A 14,408-nucleotide genomic window follows, 5' to 3' on the forward strand; every position below is an offset into this window, starting at 1 on the left:
ACACACAGAGTGACACACGTACCATGTAGAAAGCTAGCACAGAGCATGGTTCTGCTTTGTGTTGATGTGTGTTAGAGACTGGGAATGGAAGGATACAAGTGTGGCCTGAGAGAGAGAGAGAGAGAGAGAGAGAGAGAGAGAGAGAGAGAGGGAGAGGGAGAGGGAGAGGGAGGGAGAGGGAGAGAGAGAGAGAGAGAGAGAATCGGGTTGCCATGGGAACCCAGCTGCTAAAAGCAGGCAGGGTCAGTGTGGAAGAGAGGCTGTGTGCAGCAGGAGCGAAGGGATGCCACCCAGAGGCCAGTTTGTGAACTACACAAACAGCACACAGGCCTTGACAGCTCGAGTTCTGGCAGAGAATCTGCATGTTTTAAAGGAAAAGGAATCAAATCTGTTTTTTTAAATGGAGAATTTCTTTCCTTCTGTGTGGATTAAGTTAATTTCTTATCAGCACTCCTCAGTTCAGGCTTATTCAACCTGCACATATACTGTAGACTCCACTATCTGATATTATTAGTCATTGGTTATTGACTTTTAATTAGGAGAAAAGAGGAAAAGCTCATTGTCACTGCGTCACCGGTCTATTTCCAAGTGTAAATACGAATTTGACGTGGAGGGCTGTGGTTGTTTACATGCGAGAGAATTGAAACCTACTCGATATTTTTGATTAGCCTATTTTTATTTTGTTTTCTATTTCTGGCACAGGCTAATTCAGAAGCTAACAGATAGAGTATCAGTGCTGGACCTCAATATTATTTGCAAAAAACCTCACATTCACCGTAACAACTGTAGCCGAGAGCTCCACGGACATGGTTCAGAACCGACAGAATCCCATTGTTACCACTGTAACTTGAATTTGGGGGACAAGTTTATTTTAAGCAGAGGTAATGTAATGGTCCACATAGACACTGAGCAGACACAAAAGGGCATTACAATGTAGTTCACATTTTTATACAACACCTTTCAAAACCATGACTTGATGCGGCCCTGGAAAGGCGAATTGGCGGCCTTGAGATAAAGCAGGCACTTTTGTTTACACAAGATTTGGTTTGACTTTCAGGAGTGTCTCCGTTCTTGCTCCTATATTTAGGAAGTACCCACTGAGCCGTTGATGGATTTGTCTAGTTTCAGATCCATCTCCCAAACTGCACAGTGTTCCTGTTTGGATGGATGAGTTGAACCCAGGGCTCAGATCTTTCCACCAGGTGACCAGGATCCTGCACAGCTCCACCTTCACTTTGTCCTGCTCTTTCTCTCTGTCTCTCTGTCTCTCTCTCTCCCCCTCTCTCTCTCTCTCTCTCTCTCTGTGTGTGTGTGTGTGTGTGTGTGTCTGTATGTTACAAGCCCCATACCTCTACAGCTGTAGACAGTGCTGTGTGATGTGTAGTTTATTATGATACTGGGTGTGTTTTGTGAGACAAGTAGGATGAAAGATGAAAAGTTCTCAAGTTGAAATAGTAGTTTGCAGTTTGACAGAATTTTAAGAACGATCCGAGTAATCCAGTCATTTATTTATATATAAAGGTACAACATCTCCAGTGTGAGGATTTGGTCATGCTCTGTGTTCTATATCTCTCTTTACACTGAATATATTTGGGTTCTGGATTGTTGAACAAGACATGTGATCACCTTGTGAGTATTGAAGAAAGTGCAGAGGAAAATAATTGGCTGGATTAATTGATCATGAAAGTAATTGTTAGTTGCAGCCTTAGGTCGAAGCAACTTTATCTGTTTATTTAGTGTCCTGTTTAATAATGAGCCGCCGTCGTCACCGTCATGCTTCTGCTTTTGAACTTCCCGGAGATAATTTCTTTGTCAAACACCGGTTGGTAGGGTGATGCCATTTGTCGTCAGTTTGCCATCAATTAATTTTGACTTACGGAAAGTGCTGCTCTTTTTGTTTTCATTCAGCATTCATTAATTGGTGGTAATACTCGTTTTAGTTTACTTTTCATTCCAACTGAGTGTTGTGGATTGTTATTTTAGGCCAGTCTCTTTGGTCATGGCGAAAGAGATTTAAATACAAGTTTACTTGCTGGAAACAGTGGTGGTGGTGCTGCTGCCGTATCCAGCAATGAGTGTTAAAGCACTGTCACCAGTCAGTTGGATACTGAAGTGAAAGTCCATTATGCTGGCCCGAGCGCTGGCCTGAGCGGCTCAAAATATGGAAACTATTGATCGCATTCTCTGCACTGCTAATTAAAGAAGGTCCACTATTTGTAAAAAGTCAACCCAATTATCAAATGAGCACATGAGGCCGGGAGCTGTTGGTCGGTGTGAAGGTTGCTGATCCGTTGGAGGGGACATGTTTCCAGTCTTTGTTCCAGCATTGTCAACTTTTCACTGTCTTTAAACTCCTGGCTCTTTGTTCTTACACAAGTGTCGTCGTGATGCCTACACACACAACAATTGGCAATTAAATTGTTGCCAGTTTGCTACTTTATTCTGGTTGTGGCTTTATTTGAATTTAGGCCTGTTTGTCTATTTGTTTGTTGTGACTCTTTCAAAGCGACCCAGTTGTAGGATAGCTTGTACCAGTGTTCTGGTTCAGGAAGAAGCCCCCGTGGAGCTGGGTGACCCATGTCCCCGAGCCCCAGTGGGAAGCGTTGTAAGGCCCCCTCACATCTCCAGTACCACCACCATCTTACCTCTACTCCCTTTTCTGCTCAATGGGCAGCAACATGTGACCTGGACCACGTGGGGCTGAGACCCGAGGCCCCTGAGGTGTATATTCATGCCTATGTCTGTGTTTTATGGAAAGATGGAGCCAACAACACAAAAAAGACCAGGCTAAGTCAAGTGATACTGTCCCCAACAAAGCCTATACATAGCACCACAGATTGGCCTGCAGAACAAGTACAGTTTGCTTTGGCTAAATACAGAGACAACCCGGCCGCGCAGACAGAAACAGAGTGCCTGTAATAGGCAAGATAGTAGTGCAGTTTTCCTTTTTTTTTAATTCAACCTGCCAATTAAGAACAAACTAGCATGGACTAGTAAAAGATGAATGGGAAGTTACAGCTGGATAAATGTTGTTTTATTGATTTTGAACAGAAATTCAAGTAGAAAAGAAAAAAAAAACAAGCGACAAATTCCTAACAAATAAGAGACAGTTATATGTATTCGACCATACAAAGAGCAAAGTGGAAAAAACGATGGCCTGTTTTCCCTCACATCCACAAATTTGACAAAACGACCACATCACATAACAATCCTTGATGCCAGTGGAGAACAGTTCAGGGAGGAAATTGAAGAAACCAACACCAACCGCGAGTTTCACCGGACCCGAAACCCAGCTCGTCTATTTGTAGCGCTGGTCCAGAACAGCCGTAGCCTCTGAAAACTGCACTCAAACCTTTTTGATAAGGCATTATCTAGACGGCCACTCGGTGATCAATGTTATATTTTTCTGCATATTTTCCTGCTCCAGGACCTTCGTTCTTTTTTCCTACTGGGTATGAGAACTATATTTGGCTCTTCAGTGCTCTACCAATAGTACATCTGTCACATGGCAGTCACAAAGCACTCAGTAATTATAACCTAGCTAGGTTTGTGGAAGGAAGGCTGACTAAAAATACTCCCACATTGTTGCAGAGATGGGGCGAAAAGCTGGAGATTTTTGGAGGTTTTGCTTGCGTCTTTGTGTGTGAATCAGTGTCTGTGTCTGCTCAGGCGAGATGAACGTTTGTGATACTCTGCTGTATATCGTGTCTTCTTGTCAAATTCGGTGCAGTTTGATGGGTTTACCGGTTGTGTTGGCCTTGGTTCCAGGGCAGCACTAATTGAAAAATGGATACAATTAATCGTGTGATTTACTAAATGTGGGTCTTGAGTGATGCCGACATGCATCCTCTGCATGCTGCTTAGTTTGATGACAGAGTTGTGTTTCTATTTAAAGGAGATGTTTGTCAATTTTCTTTCTTTGTGAGTAGTTCCAGCTTCTCAATTGTTAGAATTCTTTTCTCTGTTTTATCTCATGATAAGCTCAAAAGTTTTAGTTGTTGTCCAATCATAATAAGCAAGTTGATGATACGGGAAACATGAGTTTAGAGAAAAAATTTCTATTTTTTGAAATATTTCAGATGAAATGATTAATTAATGAACAATCATCTGACTAAATCAGTGATGATCTCGGGAAGTTAGATACAGCCTTAGGGCCTGTGTTCACATAGCATTGTTTTCTGAGTACCAGTACGGCCACTTGAGCGCTTCCAGTGGAAAATCTCTGAACTTTTCAGAAAAGCACTCGTGACGTCACTGTAGAATTCTATTCTGAACTTTATATGTCAGACAGACACGATCATAAGAGAGTCCAGAAAACCAATTTGTGGGAGTAGATCGGCCCGGCGGACACTGACTGTTGCTGTTGAGTCTTGAAACATTCCTCTGCAGGGCTACTAGTTAAGGCTGCACAATAAATAATACGAATCTGACCCTTCTCACCCAGATGATGCCCTCTAGGAGGCGCTATAGGTCGCTGCCTGCCAAATCACCCCCTTTTGTGGGTTTTGTTCCAATGCAATATGGACTCTGAACACTTCTCACTAATCCTGACAGATGTACTGCATCTTAAATGATCTTGTAAATACTGTCTCTGAATTTAATGTGAATAATGTCTGTAAGTCATGTTTCTAATGTGGGTTTATGTTTGTGATTTGATGTTTTGAATTCATGAATAACAAATTGGAGGAGGCACAATACCTAAAATCACAATTTCAATATCTGTTGCAATTGGAAATCTTTTCCAAATTGTTCCGTCCTACCACTAGTTGACATCTGGTTTCAGGTTTAGGTATTAAAAGTAATTTCAGAAAGACAGTTGCAACCGTCCCAAGGTTAAGTTGTAAGTTAAAGACAAGGTGTGGAGGATTGTGGGAGTTTTTCATTCTGGATTAGACTTCTGATCAGCATGGGGAGATGACTTGGCACATACCTCATCTAGTTAATAAGTACATAGTGTAGCATGCACTAAAATAATAAATAAGTGATCTTTAGATGCCACTCCAGTCGGTGGTATCGCGTGGCATGCATGGGTCATTTTGTGACACTGTAAAAACTGAATCAGAGAGTCAATAAAAACAACTAAGTGATATGCTTGCATCACATTTTCCTCATGGAAACACAGTTTAAATGCTCCCTTTCTTTCCTCAACACTGCTATGTCTGGTGGTGATGCAGAAGATGCATCTACTCCATGTGAGAAAGTCTATTGCTCTTTCACAAATTATCTTTGTCATCCAATAGTTCATAATGGAGCAGGCGTCCTCCACTTATTTCATTCCACACGGGTGTGTTCACTGTACTACTCTTAGGGGTTGAATGGAAAATGAACCGACGACCATCCCCAGCTAAAACCATACAAAAAACAACAAAAAACTGACCTACTAATCTGCATCAGGTTTCTCATAGCCATGTCAACTTTCTTGTGACATCCTGAAGCTACAGACAGTTTGGGTGAAAAATGAAGTATGATGAGATGGGCTGTTTAGTCCACATCTGTGTCCTACATACTGGATTCACAGCAACGTCAGCTCTAGGGTGGAAAGCCTTCTCCTCCAGAAATACCTGATGTACTCTTATCTCCTTTAACTTACCAGTCTCCCCATAGCAGTTTAATTTATTGTTCTTTGATGTCAAAATCATCTCTGCGGCCTGCACTACACCTGACTACTCCAAATTTTATCACCATCAGTTAATCTATGATTATTTTCTTTGTTGATCAATGAATTGTTCAGTTTATTCAAAGATAATCCATTTCTATACATTATGATTTTCATAAATGAATGCTGGGACCATCAAACCTTTGGCATTTTTGGCATCGAGCATTTAAACAGTTGTTAAATGTTGCTGTTGTAATCAATTAATCAAATGATAAACTATACAGAGAGCAAAAGAGGTTATGCCTACTTTCTGTGACTTATATATATATATATATATATATATATATATATATATATACACACACACACACACACACACACATATTTTGGCCCCTTCGATCAGCATTGTTGGAGCCCTTTAAATTGTGTGATCTGGACCATCCAGGGGCCCGTGTGACTATGTGTCCCCAGCCTCAGTGTCCTGAGCCTGCTGTGCTGCAGAGAGGCCCAGCTGCTGCTGCTGCTGCTGCTGCCGCTGCTGCTGCTGCTGCACATCCTCTCTGAGTAGTGAAAAGACAGCAACAGCAAACTGTCTAACCTCCACAATAGCCGCCTTATGTAATCACTCTGGCTAGAGACAGACCAAAATAGCCCAGACTGAGCAGCCCTGCCCTCTTGTGGCAACCAGCTGCCTTAACATTGGCCTACCAAGCCTCTACACACAGTCAGACATGGCGGCCTCCTTTTGCAGAGTCCAGTGTAGCTCACATGAACGTCTAAATAACAGTACGTGCTGAAGCAGCACAAGAGATATGTCAAATGAATGCTGTAACGGTTGTGATGTGTGATCAGGTTAGTTAAAATGCAGTTAAATAGGTTGGTTGAAAAGGATGAGATTGTGTTGGGATTGGTGGAATTAACCTTGGTTTTCTCTCTGAGTGGAGCTCTGGTTCCCTTTAGAAAACAATATTGATGGAATTTGATGAATATCCAAGTTTTCATATGCATTCAATTGTTTTATGTAGTTGATTCGTAATAACTTTCATGTAGAAATGGATGGACCATAGTACAAAAGGCTAACTCTTTTCTGTTTCTCTCTCTTTGCAGTTTCCTGGACAGAATTGACTCTGTAAGACAGAACGACTACACACCAACGGACCAGGTCAGTCCTCCCATTAACCTCCACACATTATAGTTTGGAAACCACCTCCAACAGCTTGCTTGTCTTAAATGTAACTGAATTGGATCCGTCTTTATTTCCGTGTTCTACAGGACCTGCTACGCTGCAGAGTGTTAACTTCAGGGATTTTCGAGACAAGGTTCCAAGTAGACAAAGTGAACTTTCAGTAAGTGTTGAAGACATGTTTTCCCTTTGCTGGTGTATCGCCGTGTAGTTTACTTTATATTGCATTTCCAAAATCCAGCTAGGTCAAAGAGCTGCTCCATCCTTACTGATAATTCTCTCACGAGAAAAGCAAATCACATTTAATTTTTCATTTGCCAACTAGCTTGTTTGCAACTTATATGCATTTATTCATTTGAGAAAAGGACTGCCTAAATACATTTGTAATCATGTAAGCGCCCGATGAAACTTCCCCAGTCGATTACTTACATTAAGGCATTTTTTTGTATTACAATTTTCAGAGAATGTGGATGTTTAAAGGTGCTATACATGAGATTGGGAATTATTCTATTGCCCACACAGCTCTCAACGTGCCGACCGCTGAGCCCGTGGCTCGCAACTAATCGTGCTAACCGTACAAACAATGTAAAAAAAAAAATGGCGTGCTACGCTTCCACAATAAACATCAGTAGGGGCGGCATTACCAGCTGTAACCGCTGTATGAGTACAGTGTAGATCAGCCACCTTGAGCTAGCCATTGTGGCACACTCACATACAATAACATGCACTAACATGCACTAAAAGCCTGCACAGCCTGCCCACCTGAACAGAGAAGCTCAGATTACAACACACACAGAGGGAGAGAGACTTAATTCTCTGCTCAGGTAGACATTACTCCACTATATCTTTACATCACAAATAGCGGTTTGCTGCTATATTTATGCTCTGAATGTCGTAAAAAGGAAATTTAAATATGTAAATGAGACATTTTCCTATTAAATATGTGCTCATTTGCATACATTTCCACAAATCTGAGCTTTAGATGAAGCCAGGTTATAAATTATTGTTTCATTTTGTTGATATATTAGAGTCAAAAGTGTTAAGTAAAGGACATTTGTATATTCCTTTTTGTATCACTCCATAAATAAGAAAATACTGTCAATGGCCATTAAAAAAATTGGCATGTTTTTAGGAATAAGGTGTTCTATAAATCAGACTATGAACTGATATATTAACAAACCCCTCCTTTAAAAAGATAGATAAGAATAAACATTAAAGTATTGTTATTCCATTCGTTTGACTATTGGTGAACACTTCCCCACCCATGGTGACTACTTACATTAAGATAATTGTTTTTTTGATTATACAGATTATATTTCAGAAATTGTATGTTTAAATATGAAAATGAGGTATTATCTCATGTTAAACTTCTGCAAATTAAGGATAAACTGGATTACTGATGCAAATAGTCTGAAAGATGTTATGAATGCAAAAATCTGAAAATTGACCGTGCATGCGTGTAAAATAAATTACGAAATCACGTTTTTCTCCTCAAAACTCCATAACGCATTCCTGAAAGGCTGGCTCTCCGGGTGTTTCTGTGAATTATTTGTCGAGATGACGCTCTTCAAAAAAACATTTTGACTCCTTTTTGCATCACTGGTTCACCACTAATTGCAGTTAAGAATTTAAATCCCGTTACCAATAAAAGTAAAAGTAAATGTTTCGTAACTGTTCTGATGATGTCAGATGAGATGACCCATTTCCATCGCCGTAGACACAACAGACTTATTCTCCCATCTGAAACAGGCCTTTGTATGAAATTATATCATCTTGAATGATTGATATGAAAGCCCTGGGGCGTGACTTCCCTTTTTCATTATTCAGCTTTGATGACTTCCAAACATTCAGCCAGGGTCACGCAGGGTACTGAGTGTGTGCAAATATTGCTCCTCATATTATTTATTCATTAATTGATTATTCATGTATCCAGACTTGTCCCGTTAGGATCTGTGATCTCATTTTGCAAACCAGGCGCAGATTTAACTCGAGACAAAAAAAATGTGATTGTGTAAAAAAAAAAATATATATATCTTTATATGAATAATCCTTAAAAATCAAGCTTGCATGTTAACGCTGTCAGGCCAGTACAGTGTGTACCTGACATCCTGCTAGAAATATGAAGTCTTTGATTAAAGAGGGCAGTGGCGAGTGTGCTGCTATGAGCCTGACCCTGTATTCTGTCTCCTCCATAGCATGTTTGATGTTGGAGGCCAGAGAGATGAAAGGAGAAAATGGATCCAGTGCTTTAACGGTGAGACTTTCAGCCCTTTTTTTTTGTTTTTTTTGTCCTTGTCATTCTCCTCCTATCACATCTTCTCCGTCTTAAAGTATTTTGTGCCCGCTGCAGCATCACGGTACCTCTTATTGTTTGGCTTATCCCTCCACATATGTGTTAGTAATTCCTCTCCTCTCCTTCTAGACGTCACTGCTATCATCTTTGTGGTGGCCAGCAGCAGCTACAACATGGTAATAAGGGAAGACAATAACACCAACAGGCTACGGGAAGCCCTGGACCTCTTCCGCAGTATTTGGAACAACAGGTAAGTCATGAATCAAGGGTGAGCAGAGTGGTCAGTTTGCATGTCGGGTCCATCGCTTTCTCGTCTCGCTTATTGTTGTTCTTGCGCTTCTATCGAGAATATTAGTTTGGTGAATTGAAACGGTGCTTTATGAATTTAAATCAACCAAACATACACATTTAATCTGTAAAGTAGAGTTTAATCTCCGATACTCTGCTTTGTCAACCTCGGTGTTGTTGTCTTGTCCCTTTTTAACTACTGTTCTTTGCAACATTTACACTGCAAGAAGCCTCCTACAGCAGAAATCTGTCTTTGAGAACTTGTCTTTGAGTCCAACCAAAAGTAATTGAAGAAAATAGTCCTTAAATCTCTGTAGCATCCCAGGTCCACAACAGCAGATATTCTCAACATCTGGGCTCATAGGTGGGCTGCAGAGCGCCATCTAGTGGGTCATGGTGGTACTGTCAAATGGTAAGATTAGGAAAGGGTTTTATTTTTGGTAATCTAAATGTGCTAAAAAAAAATCCCAAATAAAAAGATAAATAATTCAAACAATGCATAATTTCAATGACCTGTCGTCAATCACAATGCACCACTGTTGGTCAGCTAACGGTCACTCAAACACAAACCGGATCAGTTCTCGAAACACAAACAGTGATGTGGGACGCAGCCCTGAGCCAGTAAAGGCTCCCTGTGAGCAAATTAAATGAAGAGGGTCTAATTGTTTTTATATATATATAAATATTCTGTGCAACATAATTGTAGTGTTGTTAATTGAAATAAGAGCCGACATCATTCCCCTCATGTATTCATAACAAACGTGTTTTTTTTTTGTTATTGTTGGAATGAACCAGTGCTTTATTGGGTGCCACGCTGACTCTGCATTTATTGCTAATGCAGTTTCTTAAATGCTATTTTGTCATTGCTTTTCAGATGGTTACGCACTATTTCGGTCATATTATTCCTGAACAAGCAGGACATGCTGGCTGAGAAAGTATTAGCTGGAAAATCCAAAATCGAAGACTACTTTCCCGAATATGCTCGCTACACCATACCAAATGAAGGTTTGTGACGCCGCTGACGTACCCAAAGTACCAACAGAGTTCCTCTTTACATCAGTCAGTGTTCAACTCTGAATGTGTGCTTTCTTTTAGCAACACCTGAACCCGGTGAAGATCCAAGAGTGACGAGAGCTAAGTTCTTCATCCGAGACGAGTTTCTTGTAAGTATATCACTTTATGTCTGGACTGTTTTTAGCGCCAGCCGTAGTTAATTAATGTCCAGCTGTGGATAGCCCCGTCGTGTTGCTGAACTCTGCCAACTGGTACGGGGGTCAGGTCAGAGAAATAGAAATCCACAAATATATGTATTTTAAAGGATTTGAAATCAATCATCAAAACATATTTGGATGTTGTTGCATTTTATACAAACTGTTGAACCTGCATTTACAAACTGCTTGTCATGTGTGAACATTGGCGGTGCTTGATTCGCAAATGCATTATTTTCAATCCATAGCCAATCAGAGGTCTCCTCCATTTTCAACCAATCACAATTTTGACTTTGCTAGATTGGAGACTAGTTGAATGTCTAAAGTGGCCAAAATAGGAGCTTGATCCTCGTCTCAGGGTCTGTTTGTCTTCTCTCCTCCTCAGCGGATCAGCACTGCGAGTGGCGACGGCAGACATTATTGCTACCCCCACTTCACCTGCGCCGTGGACACAGAGAACATCCGGCGGGTGTTCAACGACTGCCGGGACATCATCCAGAGAATGCACCTGCGGCAGTACGAACTCTTGTGATGGGAGACCTCCTCCGTCATCCCTCTGTGTTTTTCTCCACCATTCTGCATCCTTGATGAATCCTTCCTCCTCCTCCTCCTCCTCTTCATCCTTACTCTTCACCCCTCCTCCCCCAAAGAAACCCTCAACAACCCCCTGACCACCCCTCCTGTCGAGGACTATGAAGTACTACTGAAGTGTGTCAAATCCTCTTCCTCTTCTTAACTTCTTAGCTTTTTGTACTTCTTTTTTTTTTTTCTCTCTGAGACCGATTCATCCCCATTTCACCGACGTGAAAGGAAGGTTGGGGAACAAAAATTGTTGCGTGCCGCTTTCTTCATTTTTTTTTGAATTTTTTTTTTTGAATGCCTTGATTTTTGTCATTCCACTAAGCCTTGGGCTACCTCCTTTTTTTGGCCCTTTTGTGTCCTTCTTTTTTTGGCTTTGTCATTGGACCTGGACTGGTGGGTGTGGATACATAAAAACACACCTACAGGACCTCAGTGTAGAGGCAGTGTGTGTTCGTGTGCGTGTGTGTTTGTGTGTGTGAGAGAGTGTGTGTGTGTGTGTGTGTGTGTGTGTGTGTGTGTGTGTGTAATGAAGAGAAGGAGGAATGCCATGTGAGCGAGCGCATGTGTGTTTTTATGTTTGTGTGTCACCTGCCGGTTAAAGCTGGCATCTCCACCTTGACCTTTGCCTCCCCTACCCCCCCCCCCCCCCCTTTTTTTTTTTTTGCCCCATCAACCCTTCTGACCTGCTTCTTCTCTCCGCGAGGAAGACGACTGGACAACACCGGAGAGGAACGGGAGTGGATAGAGGGGAACCAAGTCGATGAAGAGATAAATGCACTTTGCATCAGGTTCCTTAACTTTTTTTTTTTTGTTGTTGTTTTTTCTCCAGAGGAAGCATACACACAATGTAGCATCACAATATTTATTACCCTGTCACGATGTTAGCTTGCCGAGCTCCAGGGTGCACCGAGCAGCCGAGAGACATGTGGAGCAAAAGATTAAAGTGGGAGGGGGGGCAGGAAAATACGACGACACGAAGAAGGATTTAAATGAAGGAAAAGGGACTGAGCTCTCTGCACCTTAGCCCTGCTGCCTCCACGGACTCGGACCTGCCTCCTTTTTCCACACAAACCATCCTTTTAGCTTAGAGATACTGATGGTAGGGGAGGGTGGGAGGGGGACGGGAGAGAAAAATGTATTGTTCTCTTTTTTTATTTTTTTTTTTTTTGTTAACTTGTACACTGTGCAAGGTTGAATTATCCTGTACAGACTGTAAAATGTAATATTATTTTGTACAACTTAATTGAAAGAAAAACAAATCTACTTGTAGATCTTTGTGCCTTGATTATGGCTGTACCTGTAAATGAGCTCAGATGTAAGTATGTTTTCGACTGCGCTGTACAGCTTGATGTCAATCTCTATCAGCAGCGGAAGACTGCGGGTAGGGGACTTTCTCTGTAGAGTTTAGTTTTTTCTGGTTTATAAAAAAAAGGAAATGCTGTTTAGTAAAAAATAAAAAAATAGGGAAAAAAATCCTAAAAACCTGTATACATTATGCAAATTAACCACTTACCTGCAGTGAAGACCAGATGTTGCAGCGCCATGCCTTTTTTTTTTTTTTTTTTTCGTTTTGTTTTTTCCTCCTTTTTATTTTCATTTCTTTTGAATTTCACAGCTTTAAACAAACATTGGAAATCCATTGAAAGTGTCCAAATTGCAACCTGGTGTTGTTTTAATAGGAACCAACGTTTTTTCGATATGAAGTGTGACTGAGATCTGTACTGATGTGCGTGCCTGTGCGCATGTGTACATAAAACAAACATAGACTCACAGACGCATTGTGTGTGTGTGTGTGTGTGCGTGCGCGCGTGCGTGCGTGTGTGTGTGAGGGCGAGTGTGCGTTGTGTGTAAAATTTTATAAATGTATGTACATGTAAATTTATAGGTCTATATAAATATATATGTACAATTATACATGTTTAATTATGTGTGTGCCTAGGTGTACATACCTATGTATGTATACAGTAAATATGAATACATACACACATAGGAAAGCATGTTTAGAATGGAGATGAATAAATGAGAGTGTGCAATATTAGTAATTCTTTGGTCCTTTGGAGCCATACCCAATGGCACAGGCACTATGAATGTGTGAGCAGCACCCAACAAGACAAGCTCTTCTCCTTGTACAAACAGCATCAGCCTTTTCTTCTGCTACAGTACACGTCTATCCCCAAAAGAGAGTGAACTGACTGGAGGTGCAAAAACCTTGTTTGGCCTGGGAGGATGATTAAATGACATTTTTATTTTCTTTAAATAAAGAGGCACATTAGAGGACTTTGCTTTATTTCCATCTTGGTGTCCAGTTGTGTCCAGATTTGTTTACCACTGAGTTGTTTGGCTTTTTTCATGTGTGTGTGGATGCCGCGGTGGGGCTGATGCGAGTACGTGGGTGAGAAGGGGCCGTGTACATTCAGTAGCTTTACTGTGTTTCAGCAGAGTTTGTTTTGGTATAAATATACAGGCCTTTCTCACGGGTGACATTTTGACTTGTCATAGCAGGAAAAAGCACAGTTACCAATAACATTAAAGGTGGCTCCGTTGTGTTCCCTGAAAGCAATGACAGTGAGCCAGCATGCATGATAGCAGGACCCTCAAATTGAAGCCGCAAATTGGAATTCGAAAATCATTTATTTTAGTATTTACACCTGTGCTTTTCCTACTGCGACAAGCGTCTGCTGTGGGAAAAAAGGCCTATTTGGATATCCTGCTATATCGGGATGTAAACAATTAGCTTCTTTTAATCTAAAGGCCGCGTACAGAGGTTTTCAGGTTCTTTCTGATGCGACGTCTCAGGATAAAGGTAGAGCTACTGCATGCTGGGGATTTAATCCAGGACTGCTCCATGATAAGTCTAGTTTTATAAAGCTAACTTAATAAGAGTTCTAACTAATCAAGTAAAATAATTGACATCGTTAGCGTCAGTGTACTGCTAGGGTTCAGGGCCTTTGTACAAAATATGGTCTGATTTATTTAATTTTTTTAAAGGAGTCATCACCTGGTTTTATACGTATCCAGCCCCCCTTGGATCGCTTTGGATCAATTCGTAAAACTTATTAGAAAAAAAAAAAAAAATTTTAATCAAACATTGAGCTTGTTCTGACCCTTTTTCGTACCGCGATTTTATCACGCGAGATTACGCGCGAGGTTTTGACTGGTCCGGATGTGCATTGTATAATATGTAATGAGGCGCGCGTTGATTCGCCGCAGGAAGGACAGAGCCGGGGGGGCTTGCCTGCATGCAGACTCCAAAACATA

At 41.1% G+C, this 14,408-nt stretch overlaps 1 protein-coding gene across 2 annotated transcripts in view; it reads left to right on the forward strand.

The window, feature by feature from the left end:
* The window catches only part of gnal2 (guanine nucleotide binding protein (G protein), alpha activating activity polypeptide, olfactory type 2), a 44,190-nt gene extending 30,766 nt beyond the window's left edge, over positions 1-13,424 (forward strand). For both annotated transcript variants that reach the window (XM_084008107.1, XM_084008108.1), the window contains exons 6-12: positions 6,704-6,758; positions 6,869-6,942; positions 8,975-9,033; positions 9,202-9,322; positions 10,235-10,365; positions 10,456-10,523; positions 10,954-13,424. In XM_084008107.1, the coding sequence (XP_083864233.1) occupies positions 6,704-6,758; positions 6,869-6,942; positions 8,975-9,033; positions 9,202-9,322; positions 10,235-10,365; positions 10,456-10,523; positions 10,954-11,100 (655 nt within the window). In that variant the 3' untranslated portion in view covers positions 11,101-13,424. The remainder of the gene's footprint in view (positions 1-6,703; positions 6,759-6,868; positions 6,943-8,974; positions 9,034-9,201; positions 9,323-10,234; positions 10,366-10,455; positions 10,524-10,953) is intronic.
* Positions 13,425-14,408: the final 984 nt, after the last annotated feature.

Source organism: Eutrigla gurnardus (assembly GCF_963514095.1).
Source record: "Eutrigla gurnardus genome assembly, chromosome: 4".
Classification (NCBI taxonomy): Eukaryota; Metazoa; Chordata; class Actinopteri; order Perciformes; family Triglidae; genus Eutrigla; species Eutrigla gurnardus.